The sequence below is a fragment of the Neophocaena asiaeorientalis genome, unplaced genomic scaffold, assembly GCF_003031525.2.
Source record: "Neophocaena asiaeorientalis asiaeorientalis breed wild unplaced genomic scaffold, Neophocaena_asiaeorientalis_V1.1 scaffold232, whole genome shotgun sequence".
Taxonomy (NCBI): Eukaryota; Metazoa; Chordata; class Mammalia; order Artiodactyla; family Phocoenidae; genus Neophocaena; species Neophocaena asiaeorientalis.
Window position 1 is genome coordinate 602,214 of NW_020175672.1, and position 26,415 is coordinate 628,628.

The 26,415-nt window shown below is 39.7% G+C and overlaps 1 protein-coding gene across 9 annotated transcripts in view; it reads right to left on the minus strand.

Annotated features, from left to right (window-relative positions):
- Positions 1–26,353, minus strand: part of NUP98 (nucleoporin 98 and 96 precursor) — a 99,211-nt gene extending 72,858 nt beyond the window's left edge. For 2 of the 9 annotated variants that reach the window (XM_024731789.1, XM_024731788.1), the window contains exons 1-9: positions 26,174–26,351; positions 12,870–12,964; positions 9,858–9,959; positions 9,574–9,750; positions 7,882–8,021; positions 6,147–6,254; positions 4,917–5,097; positions 3,308–3,471; positions 273–410 (exon numbers count right to left, since the gene is read on the minus strand). In XM_024731789.1, the coding sequence (XP_024587557.1) occupies positions 273–410; positions 3,308–3,471; positions 4,917–5,097; positions 6,147–6,254; positions 7,882–8,021; positions 9,574–9,750; positions 9,858–9,959; positions 12,870–12,945 (1,086 nt within the window). In that variant the 5' untranslated portion in view covers positions 12,946–12,964; positions 26,174–26,351. Of the gene's footprint in view, positions 1–272; positions 411–3,307; positions 3,472–4,916; positions 5,098–6,146; positions 6,255–7,881; positions 8,022–9,573; positions 9,751–9,857; positions 9,960–12,869; positions 12,965–21,944; positions 22,080–26,173 lie in introns of those variants that run through there. The other 7 variants (XM_024731785.1, XM_024731783.1, XM_024731790.1 and 4 more) reach the window with 5 other exon arrangements.
- Between the last annotated feature and the right edge of the window lie 62 nt (positions 26,354–26,415).

Consider the following 26,415-nt stretch of genomic DNA (forward strand, 5'->3'; position numbering starts at 1 on the left):
TCCCCTGCATCGGCAGGCGGACTCTCAACCACTGCGCCACCAGGGAAGCCCTATTTTTCTTTTTTTAAAATTTATTTATTTTTTTGGCTGTGTTGCGTGGCTTATAGGATCTTAGTTCCTTGATCAGGGCTTGAACCCAGGCCCATAGCAGTGAAAGCACTGAGTATTAACCACTGGACCACCAGGGAATTCCCAAAAGACAGATTTTTCTTAGAAATTCCTTTAACAGATTTATACACATCTTCAAGTTACAGTCAACTGCAAAAACCTACCGAACCAACAGCACCAAATCCAGTACTGGTCTGCCCAAAGAGACCTGTTCCCGTTCCAAATGCTGTCCCAGTGCTGGTGTTTGTAGCTGTCCCAAAAAGACCTCCCGGCTGCGAGGCTTGGGTTACTCCAAATAAACCCTGTAAAAGGTAGTCTAGATTACAAGAAAACCTACAATAGTCAGTTGTCTTTAAAAGTCTTAGATTATTAATAATAGTTGCCATTTTTTTAAGTTTATGTGACAGACATTATGCTAAATACATAGAACATTTCTTTTCTTCACAACAACTCTGAAACGCAGGGCCATTTTCCGAAAGAAAATAAGGCTCAGAGCAGTTAAAAACTTGCCCAAGATGTCACAGCCCCTAAGTGGCAGGACCAGAACTTCTTATCTGTATCTAAGCCTGATGAGCAACACAGTCCTGGACAGCTATAAAGACTTTAGACTAACTCTTGTGCTCTAAGAGATAACAGGGTTGCCACACTGAAAACAAAATGCCATGACAGGGTGCTTCATTTTCAGAGTTATGCCAAAAGAACGTATTAATACTGAGCTGGGGAGTGGACTTTGAATCAAATAACTGAAAATAATCAGCTGAAAATAATAAAATTAATCTGAACAAAGGCAGTAGTGTAATGTTAAGTCTTCATTTGTTATGATAAACTACACAATTTCAAATAAGCAAAGTTTGTATCATCCAATGTTTAAAGATTTTTTTATGCATTAGTCAACAAAAGAAAAATATTGCATTAATGGGCTATAGTTGAATTGAGAATTCAACGTAGTGTTTTAAACAGCTTTATTGAGATATAATTCACATACCATAAAGTTTACCTATTTAAAGTGGACTGTTCAGTGGGGTTTTTCTATGTTCAGTGCTATGCAACCATCCCCACTCTAAATTCAGAAAATTTTGATCACTCTAAAAAGAAACCCTGGACCCATTAGCAGTCACTCCCCATTCCTAGGCAACCAACCACTAATCTACTTTCTATTCCCATAGATTTGTCCAGTCTGAACATTTCATATGAGTGGAATCATACAAAACGTGGTCTTTTGTGAATGGCTTCTTTCACTTAGCATGTTTAAAAGGCCTCTCCATGTTGTAGCATGTATCAGTACTTCATTCCATTTTAATGGCTGAATAATAGTCCACTGTATGGATATACCGCATTCATTTATCCATTCATCACTGATGGACATTTGGGTTGTTTCCACCTTTTAGTTATTATGATCAGTTGTATACAAGTTCTTGTGTTTTCATTTCTCTTGGGGGAAATACCAAGGTGTGCAACTGCTGGGTCATATGTTAACTCTACATTTAGCATTTTGAGGCATTGCCAAATTTTTCCAAAGTGGCTGCACTATTTTATATTCCAAATAGCAATGCATGAGGGTTCCAATTTCTCCAAATTCTTGAAAACATTCATTATCACTGTCTCTCTTTTTGTTTATAGACTTCCTAGTGTGGATATGAAGTGATATCTCACTGTGGTTTTGAAATGCAGTTTCCCTGATGCCTACTGACATTGAGTACCTTTTCATGTGCTTATTAGTCATTTATCTTCTTTGGAAAAATGTCTATTCAAGTATTCGGCCCATTTTTTATTGGTCTGTCTTATTATTCAATTATAAGAGTTCTTAATTGTTTGGACACAAGTCCTTTGTGAGATATATGACTAGAAAATATTTTCTCCAATTTGCAGGTATTCTTTTTGTTTTCTTGATGGTATCCCCTTTGACCCACCAAAGTTTTTAACTTTGAAGAAGCCCTATCTATTTTTCCCTTTTGCTGCTTTTGCTTTTGGTGTACTATCTAGCAGATCATTGCCTAATTCCTTTTCTTCTATGAGTTTTATAGTTTTAGCTCTTACATTTGATCCATTTTAAGCTTTTATAGTTACCACAATTGTATAAAGAAAAGGTCCAACCTCGTGCTTTTGCACGTGGAAAACCATTATCCCAGCACTCTTTGTTGAAAGATTCTCTCCGTAGTGAACTGTTTTAGTACTCTTGTTGAAAATCAATTAACCATGAGGACTTGTTTCTGGACTCGCAATTCCAGTCCCGATTTTATATGTCTAGCCTTATGCCAGTATTACACTGTCTTCACTTCATCACTCCAGCTTTCTTTTCTTTCAAGACTGTTCTGGCTATTCTGAGCTCCCTTCTATTCCTTTTTGAGTGTTTTTATTATGAAAGGTTATCAAATGTCTTTTCTCTACCTACTGAGGTGACAATATGGCTTTTGTACTTTATTCTATTTTATGGTTTATTACATTAATATGAAAATATGTTGAACCAACCTTCCTAGGATAAATCCCACTTGGTCACAGTGTATAATCCTTTTTATATGTTGTTGAATTCAATTTGCCAGTATTTTGAAGATTTTTGCGTCTACCTGTACTTTTTATTTTTTAATCAGGCAAAGTATCTCTAATTTTAAAACCAGGTATATCCCAAGGATTCTAATCAATAAATCATACCTCAAATTTACCTTTAATTTTATACTTCCCTAAAACAGTCCCTAGAAATAAACTGCTCATGACTATAAGGACTTTCTCTTCTACTATCTGGACAGAAGTAGCAATTATCCAACATGGCTCTAGTTCTCTCTTATTTATTTTAATGAACTAAACTTCTTTGCCTGATTCCACTTAAGGGAATGAGCTGAAAGAACCTTCTGAAATAGAGCCAGTAGTTTATAAATATTTTCTCCTATACTCTACAGAATGCCTGGAGTCAATGTCCTAAGGTATAGCTTCAGGACGGCCAATTCTAGCACACTAAGTAGCGATTAGTGATGAGAAAATATGCCCAGAAAGGATAAGTGACTTGTTCAATAGCCCCTCATTAAATACGGAGTAGAGCCTGGACTAGAATCTATGTCTTAATTATTCAAAGATTTTGCTCTCTTCCCTTTACTACACATACGTATGGTCAACCCTTAAGAACTGCAGTAGAGATAGAACTTGTTAATTTGACATGATTAGAAGCCTCATTACTTAGCTCTACAAATAAGACCTGTTTCCTTACCATGGTGTTGGTGCTTGGCTGTCCTAGTGTGTTGGTATTACCAAAGGAAAAGCCAGTGGTCTGGGTGGTTATGGCCTGGGCAAATGGTTTGCTGAAGAGGCTGGTAGCCTGCTGATTCTGTTGGCCAAAAAGACCACCTGGATTTGTTCCAAATCCAGTCGTACCTTTCAGGAAAAGAAAAGGAAAAATAAATGGTGGGGGGAAATGCCAAACCTCACATTATCTAGTTACTTCAATAGTCTATGTTATTGATTATATATCTAAATTACCCTACATTCATTCATTACTCAAACTGGATAACCACTTCATTTTCCACCTTTCTTCACATAACTCCAGATTTGGTTCAGACTCAACTTTCTACAAAAATACTCTGACCCCAAGAACCTAGGCTGGGCTAAGTAATCTTCCTTTGTGACCCCACAGCTTTTTGTCTATTTTACAAGGTAACACACTACACTTAAAGTCTATGTGTGTATTTTTAACCTTGTTAGACTAAGTTTTTCTTCAGAACAGGGGCTTTCTCTTTATAGCAATATATCCAGCATAGGGTGTGACACAATAACAATACTTAATAATGGCTAAACTAGATCACAGAATACCAAAACTGAAAAGAATGTAAATGCCATTTAAACATGTATTCATTTGTGTATTTGTGTATGTAACTCTATAGAAGGCTACCCCCAAAAATGTAACTTTTGCTTGTTTCTACACAAGCAAACTGGTGGCTAAGGGGGAAAAAAAGAAAAGACCTTTGGATATGTACGTTTTTGTATATCATGAACTTTAAATCATATGTGTATATTACTTTTGCAAAAGTAACACTTTTATAAAGTAATTTAGTAATCATCCTAGACTCCCCTCTTTCACATCCCACATAAATCAATCCATCAATAAATCCCATCGGTTCTACATTCAAACTGGCTCCAGAATCTGACACTTTTACCATACCATAGCACCATTCTCCGCAAGCCACATCATCTCTCATGTGGATAGGGCAACAGCTTTTCTAACTGATTTGTTTCCACCCTTGCCCCCATACAATCTACTCTTAATACAGCAGCCTTCAGAATGATCCTTTATTCATAATCACATGACTTATCTAAACCTTCTAATGGCTTCCTGACTCAAATAAAAAATCAGATCTTGACACTGGCCCACAAAGGCCTATAAAATATATTCCCCTAGGGCTTCCCTGGTGGCACAGTGGTTGAGAGTCCGCCTGCTGATGCAGGAGACATGGGTTCGTGCCCTGGTTCGGGAACAGTACTTCCCCTTGTCCTCTCCCCTTTGGCAAAAACTCAGGATTTCTAGACTTCTAGTTTCCTCCAGCTGGAATATTCTTTCCCCAGAAATCTGTATAGCTTTATGCTTCACCTTCTTCAGATAGGTCACTGATCAAACACCACCTATCAGTGAAGCCCTTCTTAATCATCTGCACTTAATACTATATTTCTCCCCACCCCCCACAAACATACCAGGCATTTCCTATTCCTCTAGCACCCCTGAATCATTTTTCTCCATAGCACTTAAGCACAAAAATGACAATTATGTTTTACTTTCAGTTGTCTGTCCCTCCTCAATATGGCCCAACATGATGTCAAGTGCTTACTAGTTCCAAAGCCTGTTTTGTTCTGACCATAGGCAAAGCCTGAATTTGTAGTGGAAGAACTGAAGAGTCCTGTTGCACTGGAGGTGGCTGGAGAAGACCCAAACAAGCCAGTCGTGGTACCTGCTCCCACCTGGTTCTGCGGGCCTTTCCGGTTGGCCTGATAATCCTCTAAACGAAGTTCCTAGAGTAAGTGAAAACATATTCCAAATTAATATGCAGCCAAAAAAATTATTTAGGAGGCTAAATAATACTTGCATTTAGCATTCATTTTCTATGTTCACATAGGAACCATGATTAAAAAAACAGAAAGCTATGGAATGGTTAACTTACTATCATTACAGAAAAACACTTTCAACAGTGTATAATGGACATTAAAATCCATACCATAATTACCATAAAACTACAGGCCAAAGGACCAACCACATCTTAATATCAATTTTCTTCTATAGACAATAATACTTTCATTTAGACAATAATCTTGTCTACTCCCACCCCAAATGTAAAGATTAGCTGATTAAAAGATGGATGATTCTGAGGAATTCCGAAAACTCAGGAAAAGAAGAGATAAAGTTTAACAGTTTTGTCTCACAAGTAAGGGTGTTTCTGTATACTCCGAAGAAGCAAGCACAGTCTGGGATGTAAAAGAAGCAACAGCAACAACCAGAGATGACAGTCAAAATGTACAACGAACTATCACACAACAATGATAATGAACAACCTATAACTTCGCACAACATGGATAAATATCACAATGCTGAAAGACAGATTTAAGAGTACGTAATATAAGATCCCATCTATGTAAAATTCAAAAATGGGCAAAACATGGGCAGTCAGGATAGTGGTTACCTTTGGAAGGGGAGGATTGTGACTCTGGGGGCAGGGCCCAAAGGGGACATCAGGGATGCAGATAATGATTTACTTATTGTGTTGCACACTTATGACTTTGCATGAGTTTACTAAAAACACATGCATGTGCACACACTGCCCAGTGTAGTATGAGCAACAGCCAATCAGAATAGACTATCAGTAAAACTATACCCGTACATACAAGCTGAATATCATCCTTGCCTAAAACAACAAATATCTATAAATAATGTATTAATGAAAAAATAATTTGGTTAATCTTAATTTTTTACATAAATCCTAAAAAATAATCAAGAACATTTTAAAAAGCTGCTTCCCAATAGAATCAAAAGGTTAGGGTGATACTCTGTAATGCATTTTACTGACCTCTAGGGACTTGCTTTCATATTCTTTCATAGCAGTAATACACTGGTGCTTGGTACTGATGTTAGTGCTAACTCCAGCTTTAACCATAGTATCTGTACCAGTTGGAGGCTGCAAAGGAAGATAAAGGCAAATCTGAAAGTCTAAAGAAAACATTTAAGTTCAAGCTTTATAACCCTACTCTCCCAGACACAATTCTTCAACGACTGAACTCTATAACCAGTCCCCTTGGTTCTTTACTTAACGGGACAGTTTTAAGAGTGCTTGATTAAATACACTGCATTCTTGATCTCTCCCTGTATCAAGGTTATCTGCATAAGTCAATCTCAGAAACAGTTATCAAAAAACCCAGGGATTAATCCCATAACGAAGCCATTCAATTATCTACTAAAATACACTTAATAATATATGCATAAGGGAAGCTTAATCCAATTTACCTTATATATACATTTAAACCTCTATTTCTGAGTTCTAATTCCTACTCTGCTCTGAAGTGTCTGCTTTGTGACTATTGTTGCATTTATGAAATATGGAAGCCTGGTTTTTCCCCCTATAAGCTTATGAGGCAAAAGGCACTAGGTAACTAAAGATTCCTACTTAGGGTCTTCGCTGGTGGCGCAGTGGTTGAGAGTCCACCTGCCGATGCAGGGGACACAGGTTCGTGCCCCAGTCCAGGAAGATCCCACATGCCGCGGAGCAGCTGGACCTGTGAGCCATGGCTGCTGAGCCTGCGCGTCCGGAGCCTGTGCTCCGCAACAGGAGAGGCCACAACAGTGAGAGGCCATTGTTAGTTTTCTCAATTACTGTACTTTCTAAGAGACAACATACAGTATTTTCCTCTATCATTTATATTTAACTTTATTTTAAATTCAGGATTCTAAATTCAGTATTATGAATTCACCACCCTGCCTAAGAAATTCTTCATTTTCTGGAAGAATTTTAACAAGTTTTGCCAATCCCTATATTTGCCAGAGATTTCCATTAGACTAACTGCACTGCCAGCCTATCCTAAGTATCTCCAAAACAATCACATCAAGTAGTATCTTACATCAAGTGGTATTCCATGTATTTTCATAAGCAAAATCTTTCATTCTAACCCTCTATCCAACTTCTCTCAAAAAAGCTGAAGAAAACACAAAACTCATTTGCTTCATTTTGCCATTTCACCAACAAAAGTTTTATTTCTAATTGGCACACAGAAACTGATGAGTTATTCCATACAGCTCCTTAAGGAGGCCCTATTTTCAATGATTTTTACAGTTTGCCCCATCATTCCTTCTTTACTTCTGTCAAGAATGGTCGACGATTCAGAGGCCAATTATGAACACAGTAAATACAAGCTCAACCTGATATTTCTTTTTTTCTGGCTGCACCACAAGGCTTGTGGAATCTCAGTTCCCTAACCAGGGATTGAACCCGGGCCACGACAGTGAAAGCCTGGAATCCTAACCACTAAGCCATCAGGGAACTGTAATCAACTACTACTGTAATCAACCTTGTGAATACAAATTTAATTGGTTTGAGCATAATTCAAATATAAATTATAATCTAGATTTATGTTTCATGACTCTTCCTGTCTACTATACAACTATTCCCAGATATTGTTCTTAACACATATTTCAGGAAGAGTGAGGCTAAGCTATGCATAACTGGAAAGAGAAGAAATGTTATGATTCCTCCTACAAAAAAACATACAGGGGACAAAAATATTCCACAAAGATCGAAAGACAATACTTACGTTAAACTTAATAGTAGTCCCAGTAGGAGCAGCTGTAAAACTACTTGGCCCAAAGAGGGAGCCAGATGTGCTACCAAAAGGATTAGAGGTGGTATTTGTAGTTCCAAAAAGTCCCCCGCTGCTGGTACTTGTTCCAAAATCTATAAATTAGAAAGAAAAATGGGATGGTAACAGTAAAGAATTTAAGAATCTGTAAGCTATCTTGGAATTGGCCTGTGGCATTAGAGCAGCATTACTTCCAAATCCTCAGGTTTTCTATCTTTCCAATCTCCCTAGCAAGTACCTTCAAACAGATATTTCATACAGACACACACAGTTCTAGGCTTACAACTTTGACGTGAAACAAAATCTGAATCTTTAGTCAGCTAAGTGTCTGTAAAGTCCTTGGGCATACTTAAACAACAAGTTAGAAGAAACAGTATTCTGTTTCATTAAATATTTTATCTTATTTCTCTTGGTAAGACCAGATGCTCAATGAACTTGTCTTTCTGACAATGCCTTACCACAACAGACCTGAACAAGAGTCACAGTATATTTTATTTACATATATTATTACAAACACCCACATATAACCAAAAAGTTTAAAACAAACAAATGGTCCCATTAGGGTAACCACACATAGGTTAATATAAAATTTCACCCAGAAAAATAATTTAGAAAAATTAGTAGGCATGTTGGTCATTTATAGAAATAAATCTACTTTCCCAAATAGCTGAGTTTAAAAAAAATTACATAACAGAGAATTTAACTGTTATCTAAGGAATGTATTCTTCAAAATATAAGATATTACTTCTAAAGAAATTACACATATGGTACCAGAAATAGCAGTAAGCAACACAAAGTTATTTGCCAATATTTAATATTAAGTGACATCCTAATACCAAGTTAAGAGGAATGTGATTTCTCACTGGCAGTCAAACTATTTCTTTTCTAAAAACATGTCCTAAAATATAAAGTAAATAGGCATATCTCTTTTGAATTAGTATTTTAGATTGCATTTTATATTGTCATGGTTAAATATTTCAACATCCCCTCAAACAACTTTCCCTTTGTAAAATACTGATAGCTGGCTAAATTACTTATTCTACCATACCAGTGCTGGGAATGGCATCAACTCACAGGGCACACCTGTGCAACTAGCAGTGTTTCTGCCTCAAAGAACTGTGTGGTGAAGTATCCCTGGGCCACATTTAGACTTAAAGAGAAAGAAGCCATCAATTAAAAACACCTGCCATGGCTAAGGAATGGAGGAGTAACCAAGTCACATCCAGTACTTACCATTCCTGCTTCAGTCTCTTCAAACCAAAAGCAAAACAAAGGCAGGGAGGTGCCCCTGCAGTATACTCCAGTTAACTACACATATTTCTCCTTGAAATTCTCCCTTCTTGACACCTATGACAGTACTCTGACCTGGCTTTTCATCTTATTCTCTGGTCATTCTATATCAGGTACCTCTTCCTCTGCATATTCCTTAAATAACAGTGCCCCTCAGACTTCCATTCTTGAAGAGATGTACCCCTTCCCTTCCAGCCTATTAAACTTTTCAATACCATTTTGAGTTTTCCTCTCCCCATGTTTTTGCTATGTGGTGAGAAAAGGAGGTCGGTGAACACAGGGAAAAGGAGAAGAGAGAACACATTCAATAAGCAAATCAAATTGTTAGATGCAGAAATCCAATGATTTACTACTTACTCCCAAAGCCTGTTGGTTTATTTTGTGCAAAGGCATTGTTTTGGGATGAGAAGAGACTGGTCCCTGTGCTTGCAGTTCCAAACAAGCTGTTTGATGTTCCTGTTGATGTGCCAAACCCAAAGCCACTGCTTGTGGAGGTAGCTGGCTGGCTAAATGAATTGGTACCAAATAAGCCTCCTGAAGAGATAGAGAGGGGAAAAAAAGGGTTAAACAGACTGGAGTCACTAAGTGAAGCCCTATACCAGCTATGAATAAACCAACTGTATTCCAAATAAAGCCCCTACCTGGTTTGGTCTGTGAATTTCCAAACAGGCCTCCGGTATTGTTGCTAGAACCAAATGCAGATGTTCCAAATGCCCCTCCACTAGTAGTGCCAAAACCAGTATCTGATAAAGCAAAATCCAGGGTCAGAATAAAATCTAAACCAGGTGGCCCAATGAAAGAGGATTTTAATATTTCTTAACATTCTGCATTTGAACAGGACCACTGGTCTAATCCAAAAACTATTTTTTCAAAATTCCATCAGACTACTTATAACAGAGCTGATATTAAGCCACACTTTATTCATTGTCCTGGGTAAAGTAAGGAAACAAAGTTAAAAAGCTTATAACTTTTCAATAAGTTAAAGATGTTGATAGGTTTAAAAAAAAAGTGCCAAGCTACTATGAACTACAGACAAAAATAATCAAAATTTGGGTTTCCTGGTGGCACAGTGGTTAAGAATCTGCCTGCCAATGCAGGGGACACGGGTTTGAGCCCAGTCCAGGAAGATCCCACATGCCGCCGAGCAACTAAACCCATGCGCCACAACTACTGAGCCTGCACTCTAGGGCCCGCGAGTCACAACTACAGAAGCCCATGTGCCTACAGCCCGTGATCTGCAACAAGAGAAGCCACCACAATGAGAAGCCTGCGCACCGCAACAAAGAGTAGCCCCTGCTCACCGCAACTAGAGAAAGTCCACGCACAGCAACGAAGACCCAACGCAGCCAAAAAACAAAACAAAAAAAACCCAAAAGAAACAAAAAACTGTTAAAAATTTTCTCCAGACACCATACACTCTACAGTCTCTGGGATGAATGGTCCTTAATTAGAGGAGCACAACAGAATGACCTGGGAAGTTTTCAAAATACACATGTTCAACTTCCAATCCCAGAGGTTCTAATTCCATAGTTCTATGATGGGATATATGTATTTCGGGAACAAACCTCCAAGAGTGACTCCGAGATAACAACAAGGTCGTACTGTATAGCACAGGGAAATATTAATGTAGTCAATATCTTATAAAATAAACTATAAGGGAAAAGAATCTGAAAAAATGTGTGTATAACTGAATCATGCTGCTATACACCAGAAACTAACACAACATTGTAAATCAAGTATATTTCAATTAAAAAAAAAATGTTTTTTTTAAGTGACTCGGGGGGGCTTCCCTGGTGGCGCAATGGTTGAGAATCCACCTGCCATTTCAGTAGACACGGGTTCGATCCCCGGTCTGGGAAGATCCCACATGTTGCAGAGCAACTAAGCCCGTGCGCCACAACTACGGAGGCTGTGCTCTAGAGCCCATGAGCCACAACTACTGAGCCTGTGTGCCGCAACTACTGAAGCCCACGCGCCTAGAGCCCGTGCTCCGCAACAAGAGAAGCCACTGCACTGAGAAGCCCATACACAGCAACAAAGAGTAGCCCCTGCTCACCGCTACTAGAGAAAGCCCACACGCAGCTACAAAGACCCAACTCAGCCAAAAATAAATCAATTAATTAAAAAAAAAAAAAAAAGTGACTCTGGACTTCCCTGGTGGTCCAGTGGTTAAGAATCCACCTGGTGGGCACTCTTGGTTAAAAATCAAGGATCTAGATATATAAAATAGTTTAAGAAAAGGTCAGGGGACACTTGTAAAAATTTTCTCTAATATTTTTGTTAGGAATGATTGAGGTTTGGTAGTTATGCTTTTTAAAAATCTTCATGAATTAAAGTTCTTGGGATTTCCATTAAAAAACTGTTCAGATGCTCCACTTAAAAAGAGAGGGATACAGCTTCCTTGGTGGCGCAGTGGTTGAGACTCTGCCTGCCGATGTAGGGGACACGGGTTTGTGCCCCAGTCCGGGAAGATCCCACATGCCGCAGAGCGGCTAGGCCTGTGAGCTATGGCCGCTGAGCCTGCACGTCCGGAGCCTGTGCTCCGCAACGGGAGAGGCCACAACAGTGAGAGGCCCGCGTACCGTTAAAAAAAAAAAAAGAGAGGGATAAAAACAAGATCGGGAAAATGCTGATAGCTGAAACTGGGAAATAAGTACATGAGAGTTCGTTATACCATTCCTTCTGTTTTTGTGTTTAAGTATAAATTTTTAACAAAAAGTTTAAAAGTGAGTAAGGGTTGCTATAGGCAACTAGTGCCATGTGGAATGGAAGGGGAAATGGATCTCAAGAGGGCTGGTGGGAATTAGGGACTCTTACATTTTAACCGTTGTTTCTTATTCACAGAGCAAATGTCAGAGCTGTTATTCAGTAACTGCATTTTATTTTATTTTATTTTTTTGGCCACGCAGCATGAGGGATCTTAGTTCCCCGACCAGGGATCCAACCCAGGCCCCTTGCAGTGGAAGCAGGGCATCTTAACCACTGGACTGCCAGGATGTCCCTCAATAATTGCCATTTCATTGTTTTAAAGATTTATTTATTTATTTTTGGCTGTGTTGGGTCTTAGTTGCGGCACATGGGATCATTGCTGCAGCTCGTGGGCTCTTCATTGCAGCAAATGGGCTTCTCTCTAGTTGTGGCGTGCAGGTTCCAGAGCATGTGGGCTTTGCAGCTTGTGGCACACAGCCTCACTAGTTGAGGCGTGCAAGCTCTGGCACGCAGGCTTAGCTGCCCCGCAGCATGTGGATCTTTGTTCCCTGACCAGGGATCGAACCCGCGTCCCCTGCATTGTAAGGCGGATTCTTTACCACTGGGCCACCAGGGAAGTCCCAATAATTGCATTTTAGACTTCAATATTTAAAAAAGGATTTCCTGGTCTGAAAATTAGTAACAAATTATAAATTTCTGCCAAAAGAGCCAATTAATAACAATACTTTAAATACCTTCTACTGATGATCAGAAAACCATGAAAACTCAGAACTTATTTCTCTTTATTTTAGAAAATTTTAACAAGATCATATCTTGGTCATTTTTTCAAAGTTAATATAAAGACCAAAGCATAAATTAATTCCTATCTAAAACTACTGGAGTGGATTTATTCTTAATAATAGCTTAAGATTTTTCTCCCTCATTTGTTATTTTTTAAAACTTACTCTGCCCAAATGTTGAAGCTGTGCCAAAGCCACCGGTGCCACCCCCAAAGGGTGTTCCAAATGACTTATTAAACATCTTCGAAATCTTCAGAAAGCTGGAAAGAAGAAAAAAATTATCACTTTTTAAAGACCACAGAATGCAATGGAATTTTTTTCAGAAAAATGTATCATTCTACAAATTTAGTTAGGCCTATTCAAACTACAGCATAACGTTCACTCTCATTCAATATCCTAAAACTCTATATGATAAAACAGACTTTGTAAAGTTGAGCTGAAATGAATTAGTACCATAATGTGAAGTTAAACTTCATATCCCACCAACAACCATCCCTTTAAAACAATGTTTTTCGACCTTTTTGAAAAACCTAAGCCCCCCTTTAATAAAGATTTCAGGTCTACTATACCAGATTTTGGTATGTCCCACGTAGTAAGTTATGCAGAATACCCATTAAAAATTACAAGGATATTCTCTTATCCCAACCACCTGAGAGGCTAAAATTTTTGTCAGGCTTTAGTTTCAACAGTTTGCATTGTAAAGTTTCCCCCCCATTTGCTTGTATATAAAATGATGTAATATTGTTCTTCAAACTATACACACCTCCTCCTCCCATCTCTAAATCCCAGAGATTCTGGTGCCCTGACATTCTTTTTGAGATTACTTCTTAACACTACTCTCTATGGTCCCCTGCTTATCTATCTTCTACTTCTTCTGGGAATATTACAGAAAACCTTTGGTCAAAACCCCCACTGCATATGAATGAGTCCCCTCCAGTATCCAAACTATACACCCAGGCACACTTAATGAATTGGACCAAAGTTCCAACAAGTACAAAAATGAAGTTTGATTTCCCCCACCTAGATCTGAATGAAAACAAGGTAAAGGTATAGTTTACTAAAGAAGTAAACACTTTCCCCCTCTATAAATTTTCCTTAAACTTAGGACATCTGCTACCACTTAACAGCCAGCAGACAAGAAAATAACGAGTAAACTACTTTAAATATGAAAACTCAGAAAATAGTCAATCATGTTTGTTTGGATTTTATTAACAGGCATGGTGGCTTTTTTATTATTTACACATAATGAAGTGGTTTTTTTCTTCTAGTAAAATCATATGCCTCATTCATATAATAGAATTAAACGTATCAATAACATGTTGAGGTGTGCCCCACCCACAATATTCCAGTGTCCCATTAGCACTTTGGTATTCTAACATCCAAAACGTTTTGTGCAACACTGGGGAAAAGGTGAAATAAGAAATGCTTTTTATAGAAAGCAATATTCTGCCCCCTGTGTTCCCCTAGAAAAAAAATTCCAGCACTTAGCTCTTTATCCTAACATCCAGGAATTTAATAACTCCTTCAATTAAACAAAGCTCACTGAAACCAGTGGTTCAAGAAGGCCACATCAGAATTAGATGGCAAGCTTTTCAAAGTACAAGCCTCTAGGCCCCATTCCAGAAGTCAGAAACCAAAATGTCCAGGATTGGGATGTAGACATTTGCATTTTGAAAGGCTCCTCAAGTGACTCTAATGCATTCCCTTGGAACTGGAGGCTATATTTCAGGTAATCATCATTTCTCTTTCAGTAATGAGATCTGCTTGAAGTTTCCTGCCTTCCCAATTTATCAGGTGTCACAAAGTGACAGACTGGACCTTTACCATATTAACTGGTGACTCTCCCTTCCAGGGGAAATATTCTTGGAAGTACTATTGTTTTGCTTTTCAAACAGTTCATTCAGAATTGACAGTTATGCTAGGGGTCAGATGTCTGGACCAACTCATTTTGATTGTACTCTCTCTCACACTGCAGTCTTGGGTCACAGCCCCAACTAAATCCACTTTATCTGCTGACTAAATTTTTTGACCTGTCACCAGTAAGGTAAAAACTGAGTTGTAATATTGTTATCATGCTAAATCTGCCATTTGTTTTCTTATTTGACCCCACAAATAGCAATCTATTCGTGTAAATCTGACATCTTCCATACAGCTGACATGTCAGGATGCAAAAGCCTAGTTAATAGTTTTTCTCTATGAAATCTGTCCTCATATAGAAGATTTTAGTGTTAATTAGGGTTTCAGTGGCACTAGGTTCTACAGACCAAATCCACAACTTCTAGCAATCAAAATTTGATTTAAAACAGTCTTATCCTAACATAAAAACCTAGTATCACACATATATTCCACAAAGGATTTTAAGTAGTAATAAAATATCCTGAGAAACACCTCACAGTTTACAAGCCCTTATATATTATCTCAACAACCCTAAAAGGATCGTATGGAAACAGGATCAGGTGTTCAGCAAGTTTCCCCAAGGTCAAAGAAGTGATAAGTGGTAGATCCCCAGTTTAACCTCTGACTTGCCATGGACACCTTCAATCCTAGGATGGAAGATACTAAGAAACAAGCAAGAACATGTGCCGTATATTAAGGAAATTCATCTGTTCCAGACCCAAGAACAAGGACAATACAGGGACCAAATCCAATTTAAACTCCTGGAAAAAAAGCTTCTCACTCAAGCTCAGCCTATATTTTTGGTTCTGGCAAGGATGAGCCTGGTTTAGCCTCAAGCCTGATCACACTGGGATTCTAAGTGTTTTTTAAAAAACTATCACTGTGGAAGCCAACCAAGATTTTGGAAACAGCCTCATTATTTTTATCATGATCGTTAGAAATTAAAGAATGGCTAATACATTAAACCCTTTGCTCTTCAAACAAATCAATTTCCTGAATATGCTATGAAATGTCAGTGACTCATGAGAAATGCCCCCCCCCCACCGCCCCTACCAAACAACGTACTAATTCATTCTTCAAAACCTAGTTCAAATGACATCTCTTCTATAAGCCTTCTCAAACTCCCTTTAGCAATTAGTCATTCCTTTGGGCTTCCATGGCACATTATGATTTGTTTACACATATCTATCTTGACTCTATAGTGGACCCGTGATAACACCAACTACACAGATCTCCCTTTGGGACTCAAGGATTAGTTGTCCCAGCTGCTGAGAAGTACTACCGAAAGATTGCCCTCAGCTGTCGGCCCTCTTCAGAACAGCTGAGAGCTGCCTCACCCAAGGTCAGATCATCTCCGGAGGATAGACCATATCCAAAAGCCAGGCACCTTTGCTCCACCTTAGGGTAACTCTGAAGGGTGATCCTAGCTTCATACTCTCCATGGATTGGCTGAGGCCTTCATTAAGATCACAATTCAATTTCTTCCTCAGCTCATTTCTGCTTCCTTCTCTCCCACAGGTGGTGATCCCAAGCTCACTCTCTAATAAAACTCATGCAGGATTATCTCCAAGTCAGTGGCTGCTTCCCAAGGAAGTCAACCTCTCAACCTCCCCCAACGATCCCCTCAATACGTAATCAACTCCTCTAAGGTAGGAATAGTACCATTTGTATCTACTATCCCAAAACGTAACAATGGGTCTGAAACATAGATGTACTCATTTTCTAAATTAATGATAATCATCACGAATGTGCCTTTAAAACACAGTCTAAATGATCAAGTTACTTTATTTTTTTTTTAATTTATTTATTTGGCTGCACCGGGTCTTAGTTGCAGCATGCGGGATCTAGTTCTTTGACCAGGGATCAAACCGGGGGCCCCCTGCACTGGGAGTATGGAGTCTTAACTGCTGGACCACCATGGAAGTCCCATGATCAAGTTACTTTAGAAGTACCTTCTAACTTAAAATTATGTTAGATTAATTCTCACAACAAAAGGAAGCCATGAAAGGAAAGATTCTTGGTAGAATTTATCATTTAATTCAGAGGTTGCTAAAGGGAAGAGATCACACAATGGCTGGATACAACCACCAGACACTTCTTTGGCCTGTTATATATACATACACACACACACACACACACACACACACACACACACACACACACACACACACGGTATATTATACACATACATATGTATGCATTTTGAAATGTTTATGTATATATATATATTGTCAATCTAGCTGATAACATTTAAAATAGGGATATGTCAGAAAAATGATTAAGCAGACTAAGACTATAATCACTTCATGGCAGTAAGAGTCTGGAGCTTAGTAGGAACTGTCTCTTTTGGTCATAGCCATACTCTCTAATGTGCCACAATACCCACCCAGTATCATTCATCTCCATCAGCTGCCTGGCCCCAACAGGTTTTGAGTTTGTAACTTCTGATATAATCAGAGAAAGAACCCACACATTAAGAACTCAAAGAGCATGTAATTGCCAAGAAGTAAGAAGTCAAAATTAGGTAGGAAAATGGGCGAGAACTGTGAGGAAAAATTCCTGATGATTTAGAATGTGAACTAGGTCTTAAGGGATTAGAAAGAGAAGAGAGGGAAAGCATAAGAAAGGTACACAGGTAAGAATGGGTTATTTGTGTACCTCTCCTATCTGGCCTTGTATCTCAACACCAAGCCCAGTTTCCCTCATATGATAAACATATAATAAATGTACTTAACAGTTTATTATGTAGTGATGTCATTAACATTAAATTACCCAATTAAAGGAGTGAATCAGAGCATTCTGCTAAGTATGTACCCAGAATATGGTGTATCAAGAGTAAGGCACCACCAGAACATTTGAACAAAGTTACCCTATGAGAATTATTCCAAGTAAAAGATGTTAAATGAAAAAAAGGAAGTTGAAAAAGATACATTTGGCAGATTCTTTCTGTAAAATAGACAAGGTAATACACTGTTATTTATGGATACATATATACATAGTAAAAGTAAAAGAGGGCGACTAGTTACTAAAATAGACGAAGGTGGTTGCCTCTGGGGAGAGGAAGGGAAATGAGGCATGGGGCAGAGATTCAGAGGACCCAAACTTTTCTGTAATGTTTACTTCCTCTATTAACAATAACAAAAGATCTAGAGGATGCAGATATTTGCACTAACTCTCTATTTCCATTAAAAAATCTATTCAAAAAAGAAGTAATCCTAGAGACTGAAATGTGTGGAACTTCTAAATTCATTCAAGTTTAAAGGAATAGCACATATTCAAGTCTTTATCCTTTCAAATACATTAACCTGGCCCAAACTAAAACCCTCCTAGAGTAAATAATACTAGCTAATCCTTAAGTTCCTACTGTGTCCCAAGGGCTGTTTTAAGTGCTTTTTTAAAAAAATTCTATTCACTTATTTATGGCTGTGTTGGGTCTTCGTTGCTGCGCGCGGGCTTTCTTTAGTCTTCATTGCGGTGCGCAGGCTTCTCATTGCAGTGGCTTCTCTTGTTGCAGAGCACAGGTTCTAGGCACGCGGACTCAGTACTTGCGTCGCAGGCTCTAGAGTGCAGGCTCAGCAGTTGTGCGCACGGGCTTAGTTGCTCCGAGGCATGTGGGACCTTCCCCGACCAGGGTTGAACCCCTGCCTCCTGCATTGGCAGGCAGATCCTTTTTTTTTCTTTTTTAAATTAACATCTTTATTGGAGTATAACTGCTTTACAATGGTGTGTTAGTTTCTGCTGTATAACAAAGTGAATCAGCTATACATATATCCCCATATTTCCTCCCTCTTGCGTCTCCCTCCCACCCTCCCTATCCCACCCCTCTAGGTGGACACAAAGCACCAAGCTGATCTCCCTGTGCTATGCAGCTGCTTCCCACTAGCTATCTATTTTACATTTGGTAGTGTATATATGTCTTACTTCGTCTCTCACTTCGTCCCAGCTTACCCTTCCCCCTCCCAGTGTCCTCAAGTTCATTCTCTATGTCTGCATTTTTATTCTGGCAGGTGGATTCTTTTTTTTTTTTTTTTTGCGGTACGCGGGCCTCTCACTGTTGTGGCCTCTCCCGTTGCGGAGCACAGGCTCCAGACGCGCAGGCTCAGCGGCCATGGCTCACGGGCCCAGCCGCTCCGCGGCATGTGGGATCCTCCCGGACCGGGGCACGAACCTGTGTCCCCTGCATCGGCAGGCGGACTCCCAACCACTGCGCCACCAGGGAAGCCCTAGCAGGCGGATTCTTAATCACTGCGCCACCAGGGAAGTCCTAAGTGCTTTTTAATGAATTCTCTTATGAACCTCCCAAAAATCCAATAAGGTAGTTATTCTTATCCCTATTTTACAAATGGGGAAATTGAGACAGAAATAACTTGCCGAAGATCACAAAGTTGTTATTTACTCCAGAAGCTATGCTCCTAGAGTCCTCCTTAAGAAAGAACACTGACAACTAAAGGGAAATGACTTTACATTCATTACAAATAGGGAACCTATAAGACCAAAATTTGGCAGTATTGATCCAGCACTATCAGGAGAAAGAGACACTTCTCTGGCAAACATGGGAGTTCTAGTCACCAGAAAGGTAATCTCTCTCATGGACTGACAATTTATAAGGTTATCACCATGGCTTCTATGAACTTTCCTACAAAGATTAACCACTTCCTCTATGGATGGACTGACTTACACTCGTTGCAATTTTTTTTGGTGTAAGACATATTTAGAGGGACGTCCCTGGTGGCGCAGTAGTTAAGAATCCACCTGCCAATGCAGGGGACACGGGTTCGAGCCCTGGTCTGGGAAGATCCCGCATGCCGCGGAGCAACTAAGCCCATGTACCACAACTACTGAGCCTGCACACCACAACTACTGAAGCCCACACGCCTAGAGCCCGTGCTTTGCAACAAGAGAAGCCACCTCAATGAGAAGCCTGTGCACCTTAACAAAGAGTAGCCCCTGCTCGCCGCAACTAGAGAAAGCCCAGGCACAGCAACAAAGACCCAATGCAGCCCAATAAAAGTGTCTTTCAACTATTTCAATTTATTCAATTTCCCCTTAAAATTAAAAAAAGACATATTTAGAAAGAAAAAATAAAAATGAAATAGTGTTATACAGAAAGAGACAATGTCCTTAAATTTACTGTTCTCTATGCTCAATCTTTTAATTAATAATTCAGACTGTCAGATATAAGAAAGAGGTAGCCTTAATGACAGGTTAACAGTAGTCCAGTATTCTCCCACTGTCCCAACTAAAGCTCAATAAACTGATGTCCAATTTTCGTGAGCTTTGTGAACTCTGGGCACAATGACAAAACTGTTTTCTTCCAGAAAAGTGGTGGACAGACCCTGAAACATGGTAACACCCAGTCAACTGCCAACTTTAAGTGCTATCTGAATGACTAAGCAAGCTTGCTGCTCTCTGACAACAGAAAGTCACACAAATGGGAAGTAATTTTTTCTTTCCACTTCACTGAGTTCCTTTGTATCAAACTCAGTAAAGAGCAAAAACACTAAATATCTGTTAGATAAATGGACTAGTATAGTACTTTCCAGCTTACAAAGTACTTTTTCATATAGTCTCTCATCTAATCTTCACAAAAGTACTTAAAAAGACAGGAATTATCGTCACAGATAAACTGAATAGAAAAATACTAATTTTTGCCTTGGATGAGAGAAGAGGGATGGGAGTTGGGGAGAATTCCAGGTAAAAGAGATTGGCCTAATCTTAATCACCTAATAATATAGCCCAGCAAAACTATCTACTTGTTTTACAGTATCCTTCCTATGATTAATCCCCAGATCAAGCCATTCCCCTTGTTAGAACATTCATTCTTCTCTCTAAATACTATGTTCCCTTTTCTTTCTAAAAATTGCTGCTCAAGCCTCACTTGCTTCACATGACTGTCCCAGATTAGACCCTTCAGACTCTTATCAGTATAAAAATACTTCCCCTCCCCCTCCCCCTTTCCAACCCCTATTACATAAACTAATGCCTCCCAGCTGTTTTTAGTTATGCAATATATTTGCTGTTATACCTGCCACTTGAGTATATGAGTTGTTTGCTGCCCTGGTAAAAAGCATCTTGATTTTGCTTCATTTCTCCCATTCGTGTGTAAAATTAACTTGAAATAACCCACAGTGTCTAATACAGCTCCTTCCTCATAGTGCTGAGTAGCATTTTTTCATCCCCTTAACATAACACTCATTTTACAAACTGAAGTAGTGAAGAATACATTAGCTTTAGGACAAATCTGTATTAAAAACTCTCTGCCACTTAGTATGTTTGCAGTTCTCTGTAAATCTAAAATTAATTCAAAATAAAAAGGTAAAAGAGGAATAAAAAACCGCTGCTACTTGCTACTGTGTAATTGTAGTTAAGTCATGATATTCAACCTCAGATCTCAATTTCTGTTGATACATCTGAACAATAGGGATTATACAGCCTACACCAAAGAACTGTTAGGAGGACAAAGTTGTCTCAAACTAGAGTTCCTCAAAAGCAGGTTTGTGTTTAGTTTTACAATATTTTTAATTAGAAAAATGTAATAATTTCCCCCCACTCTAAACCTTGATTGATCAATGCCTAGCTAGGACTCCATACATAATATGACTTATTTCCCAATACTTCAGTGTCATCTACTGACCACTTAACACAACTGTAAAGCACCACTGCAAACAATGAAAACAATTACCTCCCCACACAATATACCGAGTCACTCTGGATCATTCATTCACTTCTGCTCCTTTCACATCTCTAGCCTCATTCCCAACTACTCACCTTTTTAATTTACAAAACCATTTGCCTATTTCTTAAGAAGCTTATTCCAGCAAGAAGGGTTCGGGGGGCAGATACTAGTAATCTTTGTGTAAAAGCAGCACATGGAGGTCTAAACAAAGGCGTGATGATGAGTGACTCCAACACGTATTCAAGGAGGATGAACTGTTCCCTTCCTGAACAGATTAATTCAGGCATTCGATTATTCTTCCCTTGATCAGTGGTTTTCAAATAGTTAGCTATGGAACCCACTCCATAAAACAGACATAAGCACAAAAGCTGCCCTGGCTGAAGTAAAGAGGGGTGGGGGCACAGTAGAACCCCATCAGCTGACCCTTTCAAAGAAGCTTACAGCTGTATGAACCAGTGTGAAAAATTATTGCCCTAGATTAGTGGTTCTCAAACTGTGGTCCAAAGGCTCCTAGAAGTCCCCAAGACCTTGTTCGGGGGCCCAAGAAGTCAAAACCATTTTCATAACAATCCTAAGACATTATTTGCCTTTTTAAAAAAAACTGTGCTGACCTCTACACCTAGAACCTGAGCATGAAACAAGACAATGGCCCCAAACTGTATACTCACTGGAGTCTTCACTGCCACCCACTTATAGCACACACAAAACTCCACTTCTGGGCTTCCCTGGTGGCGCAGTGGTTGAGAGTCCGCCTGCCGATGCAGGGGACACGGGTTCGTGCCCCGGTCCGGGAAGATCCCACATGCCGCGGAGCGGCTAGGCCCATGAGTCATGGCCGCTGAGCCTGCGCATCCGGAGCCTGTGCTCCGCAACGGGGAGGGGCCACAACAGTGAGAGGCCCGCATAAAAAATCCACTTTCACTTAAATGTCCTTGGTGGAGCAGTAAAAATTATGGATTGTATTAACACTTGACATTTCAGTACACATCTTTTCAATACTGTGTGATTATTTGGGGGGACGAAGTGGGAAGTACTCAAAAGCACTTCTACATATTGAAATACAATGGCCGTCCCAAGGAAAAACACTTGGGTGATTACTTTTGAGTAGAAAGCTGAACCAACTTTTTTTTAATGGAACTCCATTTTTATTTCAAAGAATAAATGACAAACTATGGTTACTTAGATTTGAAAAGAAAACTGGAATATTGAAAACTTGTGTACACCACTATGAGCCTGTCAACTTCCCAATTCTTAAAAGATTTATCTGATGAAATGGGTGGAAATATTAGCAACTGTAAATTTGTCAACATTTGGAAGAGCTGCGTAACTCAGTGCACCAATGATTCCTAATATATAATGTCATAAAATCATGCACAGGTAAACACACACCCATTCAAAGTGCAAGACAGACCAATGAATTTTAATATAACATTGTACAAAAGTTCAATGATATGGTTTCAGATTCCATGTTGCAACAAACCTTTAAGAAGGTTTGAGTGTACTGTCAAAGGAGAAATCTACAATTATTTGAAGAGGTCATTAGAACACTCCTTTTTCCAAATACTATATATCTGTATAAGGCTGGATTTCTTCACATACTTCAACTAAAACAACATACCAACCATCTGAATGCAAAAGATCTGCAAATTCAGTGGTCTTCTATTAAGCCAGACATTAAGAAGATTTGCAAAAATGTAAAACAATGCCAATGTTGTCACTAATAAATTTTTTAGTAACTTTTCATAAGAGTATTTTTAAATCAATAAATCTTTTAAAGATTAGTTTCAGTTTCTAGCTGTTCGGAGTCTGCAATAATTCTTAAAAGCATAAAGGAGTCCCAAGACCTCAAACTTTGAGAACTGCTAGACCATTGCTAGAGCCTCCTTCTAATCGTCTGACTCCAGTTTCACACCTTCCAATTTACCCTACTACCTCCCAGCTTAAACTAACTCTTAGTACCAGACTTAGGTAATTAGACCTATACTTTAAGAAATCATTTTTATTTCTCTACTAAAAAATTACAATTGTTTCGCATTACACTGAATTAAGTACAAACTCTTAAAATGTGGCAAATAATTCTCAGTGTTTATTAAATTCTCAGAGTCAGTACAATGGGACAAGACCTCCGATTCATGTGGCAGGTCGTGTATCAGTGAAATGGAAAGATAATGGAATCACAGAGCATCACATTTAATTGTATCAATTCAACTACAAGCTCTTTTTTGCCCTCTTCCACAAAAACAAGTAAATATTGCTCTATTTACCCAACAACCTATCTCCTTTCAAACAGGACTTTGATTTCTCCTATCCCAGAGAAAGGGAGGTTACCACAGAAATGAAAGGAGAAACTGAAGAAAGTGACTCTAGGACTCTTAGCTTTTCAGCTTCCCATACCAGATTCTGACAATTTAAGGGTTTTCGAGAACAGTTTCAACCAGATGCAACTTATTAGCGGACTCCACAAGCATAGACCAGACATGATAAAGGTAAGATTTTTTTTACTGAAATACTGGGAACGTTTTCTCTAGAGCAGTGGTCTCACTCAGGGGCAGTTTTGCCTCCCAGGTAACATGTGACAATGTTTGGAGACATTCTTGGTTGTTACAACTTAGGGAGGGGGTGTTATGAGTACTTTATGGGTAAAATACTACAATACACAAATGCCAAATACTTAGGTTCAATTCCAAACACACAGAACGTACCAAGTTCTTAAGAAACGCTGTTTACATACTTTGTCTCTAATACCTACTGGTAAATCTCTAAATTTCTTAATCTCCTAAACTTTGGACAAATTGCATAATTGCAGATGTGCTCTTTATTTACTGGAAATTAAATATCAGTACTACTACCCCTTTTTTCCTAAGGTTAATTGCTACTATAAAAAATCACAATAAAGAAATATTACTGATTTTTTCCAAGCTATGAACTTGGTTCCCTAAAAGTTGTGCTTGTTCTTAGTTATCCAGGAGCAAGTGGACATGAATAAAGTCAGGTACCAAAGTACCGTGTATCACACGAATGTTATGGGTCCTCTTATCTGGGCCCCGTATTTCAGGAGTACACAAATACCCAGAGCCTCTTTATAGACTATTTTTAGGCTTAACTCCTCCATATCTGTTTATCCATTCAGGCAAGTACACTTACTGCGGGCCTACTCTGTGCCAAGCAAACTGAATACAAAGTCAAAATTTTTTTTACCAGTCTAATAAAAAGACACGGCTAAAATACAAAATGATTTGTGCTATTAATAGAAGTATCAAATAAGTGTCATGGAAGCTTGCAGGGGAAAGAACGCCAGGAAAGGCTTCCCAGAAGAGAACATGTCACAGAAAACATACCCTGTTCACCTCTTAGTATTAAGACTACAGTTCTCTTCTGCTCTTACACACATTTTTCAGTTTTTGCTTCGTCATCTAAACAAGAGGAAAGTGACAATCTGACTTATGTGAACAGACCAAAGTGGCCTTCATCAAATCTCAATGAAGAGTCAAAAAATAACCTTATCAAATTATTTCCCAGTACCTCCTTCCTGTCCAACTTCTGGTTTGTTTTTTAAATATCCTAACTTCTTCGATCAAGTTCCAAACACACCATCTGTCACTCAGTCAACAAGTGTTTCCTTCTGAATTTATAAGACTGTCACAGGGGATGATCACTGCTCTTTCTTTCTTCCAGTTAGCTTCTTCTCCCAAAATAGTTTAATCTTCTAATTTCATTCTACTACAATTTTCGAATTCAGTAACAGAGGCGCTATGAGTTCCGAGGTACAAGAAATACAAAATGACTGCTGTGTACCTTTCTAAATCTTGTCCATATTTCTGGTTTTCTATTGCAATATTGCTGTAGTTCATTAACTGGACTCTTTCTTCTGAGTCCCCAGCAGCTGTCACAAATAAAAATTTCAGACCTGGGACAGGAAACTAGCCAATGACATGTAGTTTTATCGATTCATTTCCAATACATAACTAACATTCTTTAACCAACTTGTGAGTTTAGTTCTCATAGTCTAGGTGAAGTAATGAAGCGTCTGCCTTCCCACGAACAGAGCTGGTAGTAACTAAATTGGAAACGCTATTGAAGACTAGGTCTGCTCCTAACTATCCAATGTCCCTACCTTAACCCCTCCACTCTTCCAAAGGGAATCCTCAGTAATGGGAGGCTGGAACACCCAGGGCGGGCAATGTAGTAGAAAAATTTCTACACTGAGTCAGATGTAGCATTGGCTAATCCTGTTTCTTCTCTGGGCCTCGGTTTCTCCACCTATAAAACTTGCATTTAACGTAGAGTAGGGGGATTGGCTTAATTTCTAAGGTCCTTATGGCGATAGTAATTCAAAAACCTCACCTCGTCTAGCTTTAGGTGGAACACGTGGGAGAACAGAAAATAAGCTTTCACTCCATTAAACCGACCTTAATTCTCAGATACTGTTTTAAAAAGGTAACAAACTCCCGACGCACTCACACTCCCCTGGGGCTGCAAATTTCCCCTTGGAGAAGCCAAGGCACATAAAGCCCATCCCGCACGATGGTCGGAGAAGTGCTGGGAAAACCGTACTCAGGGTCTCAAGGCGCTGCCCCCGCAAAGGGCCGGCTCACCTAACCACCGCCTGGCAAATGAATGAGTACAACCAGCTAGAGGGACACCCCTCAACGTAGGCTGCAACGCAAGACCCCAGGGCCCAGATCCCACCGATAGCGACTCCTTCCCAGAGCCCGAAAAGCTGGGCCTCGGGGCCGCAGGGTCGCGGGCCCCGCCCCCTCCCTCAGGGCAGAAGGTGCGCGCCCCGGCTCGAGACTCGGGCGCGGAGAGGGCCTGGGACTCCCCGCGAACCCGCCCGCCCTGAGAGGAGGTGGAGCCTGCCGGTCCCCGGCCGCCGCCACCCCGGCTCCCGACTTACCACGATGCGGTGGGGGACGAGAAGTGTCAGGAGTGAGGGCCTAGGCCCGTCTGCCACCCGCCGCTCAGAGAGCAGCGCGCGGCCGTCACAAAACCGTCGCCGCCGCCACCACCTCCGCTACCGACCGCCGCTTCGGGCGCAGCGCGCAGAGGGCCCGACTGCGTCACACGCCGCCTGCCGTCAGAGGCTCGCTGCGGCCGCTCCGCCCTCGCTGTCTGCTCATTGGCAGATACCGCCGCCAC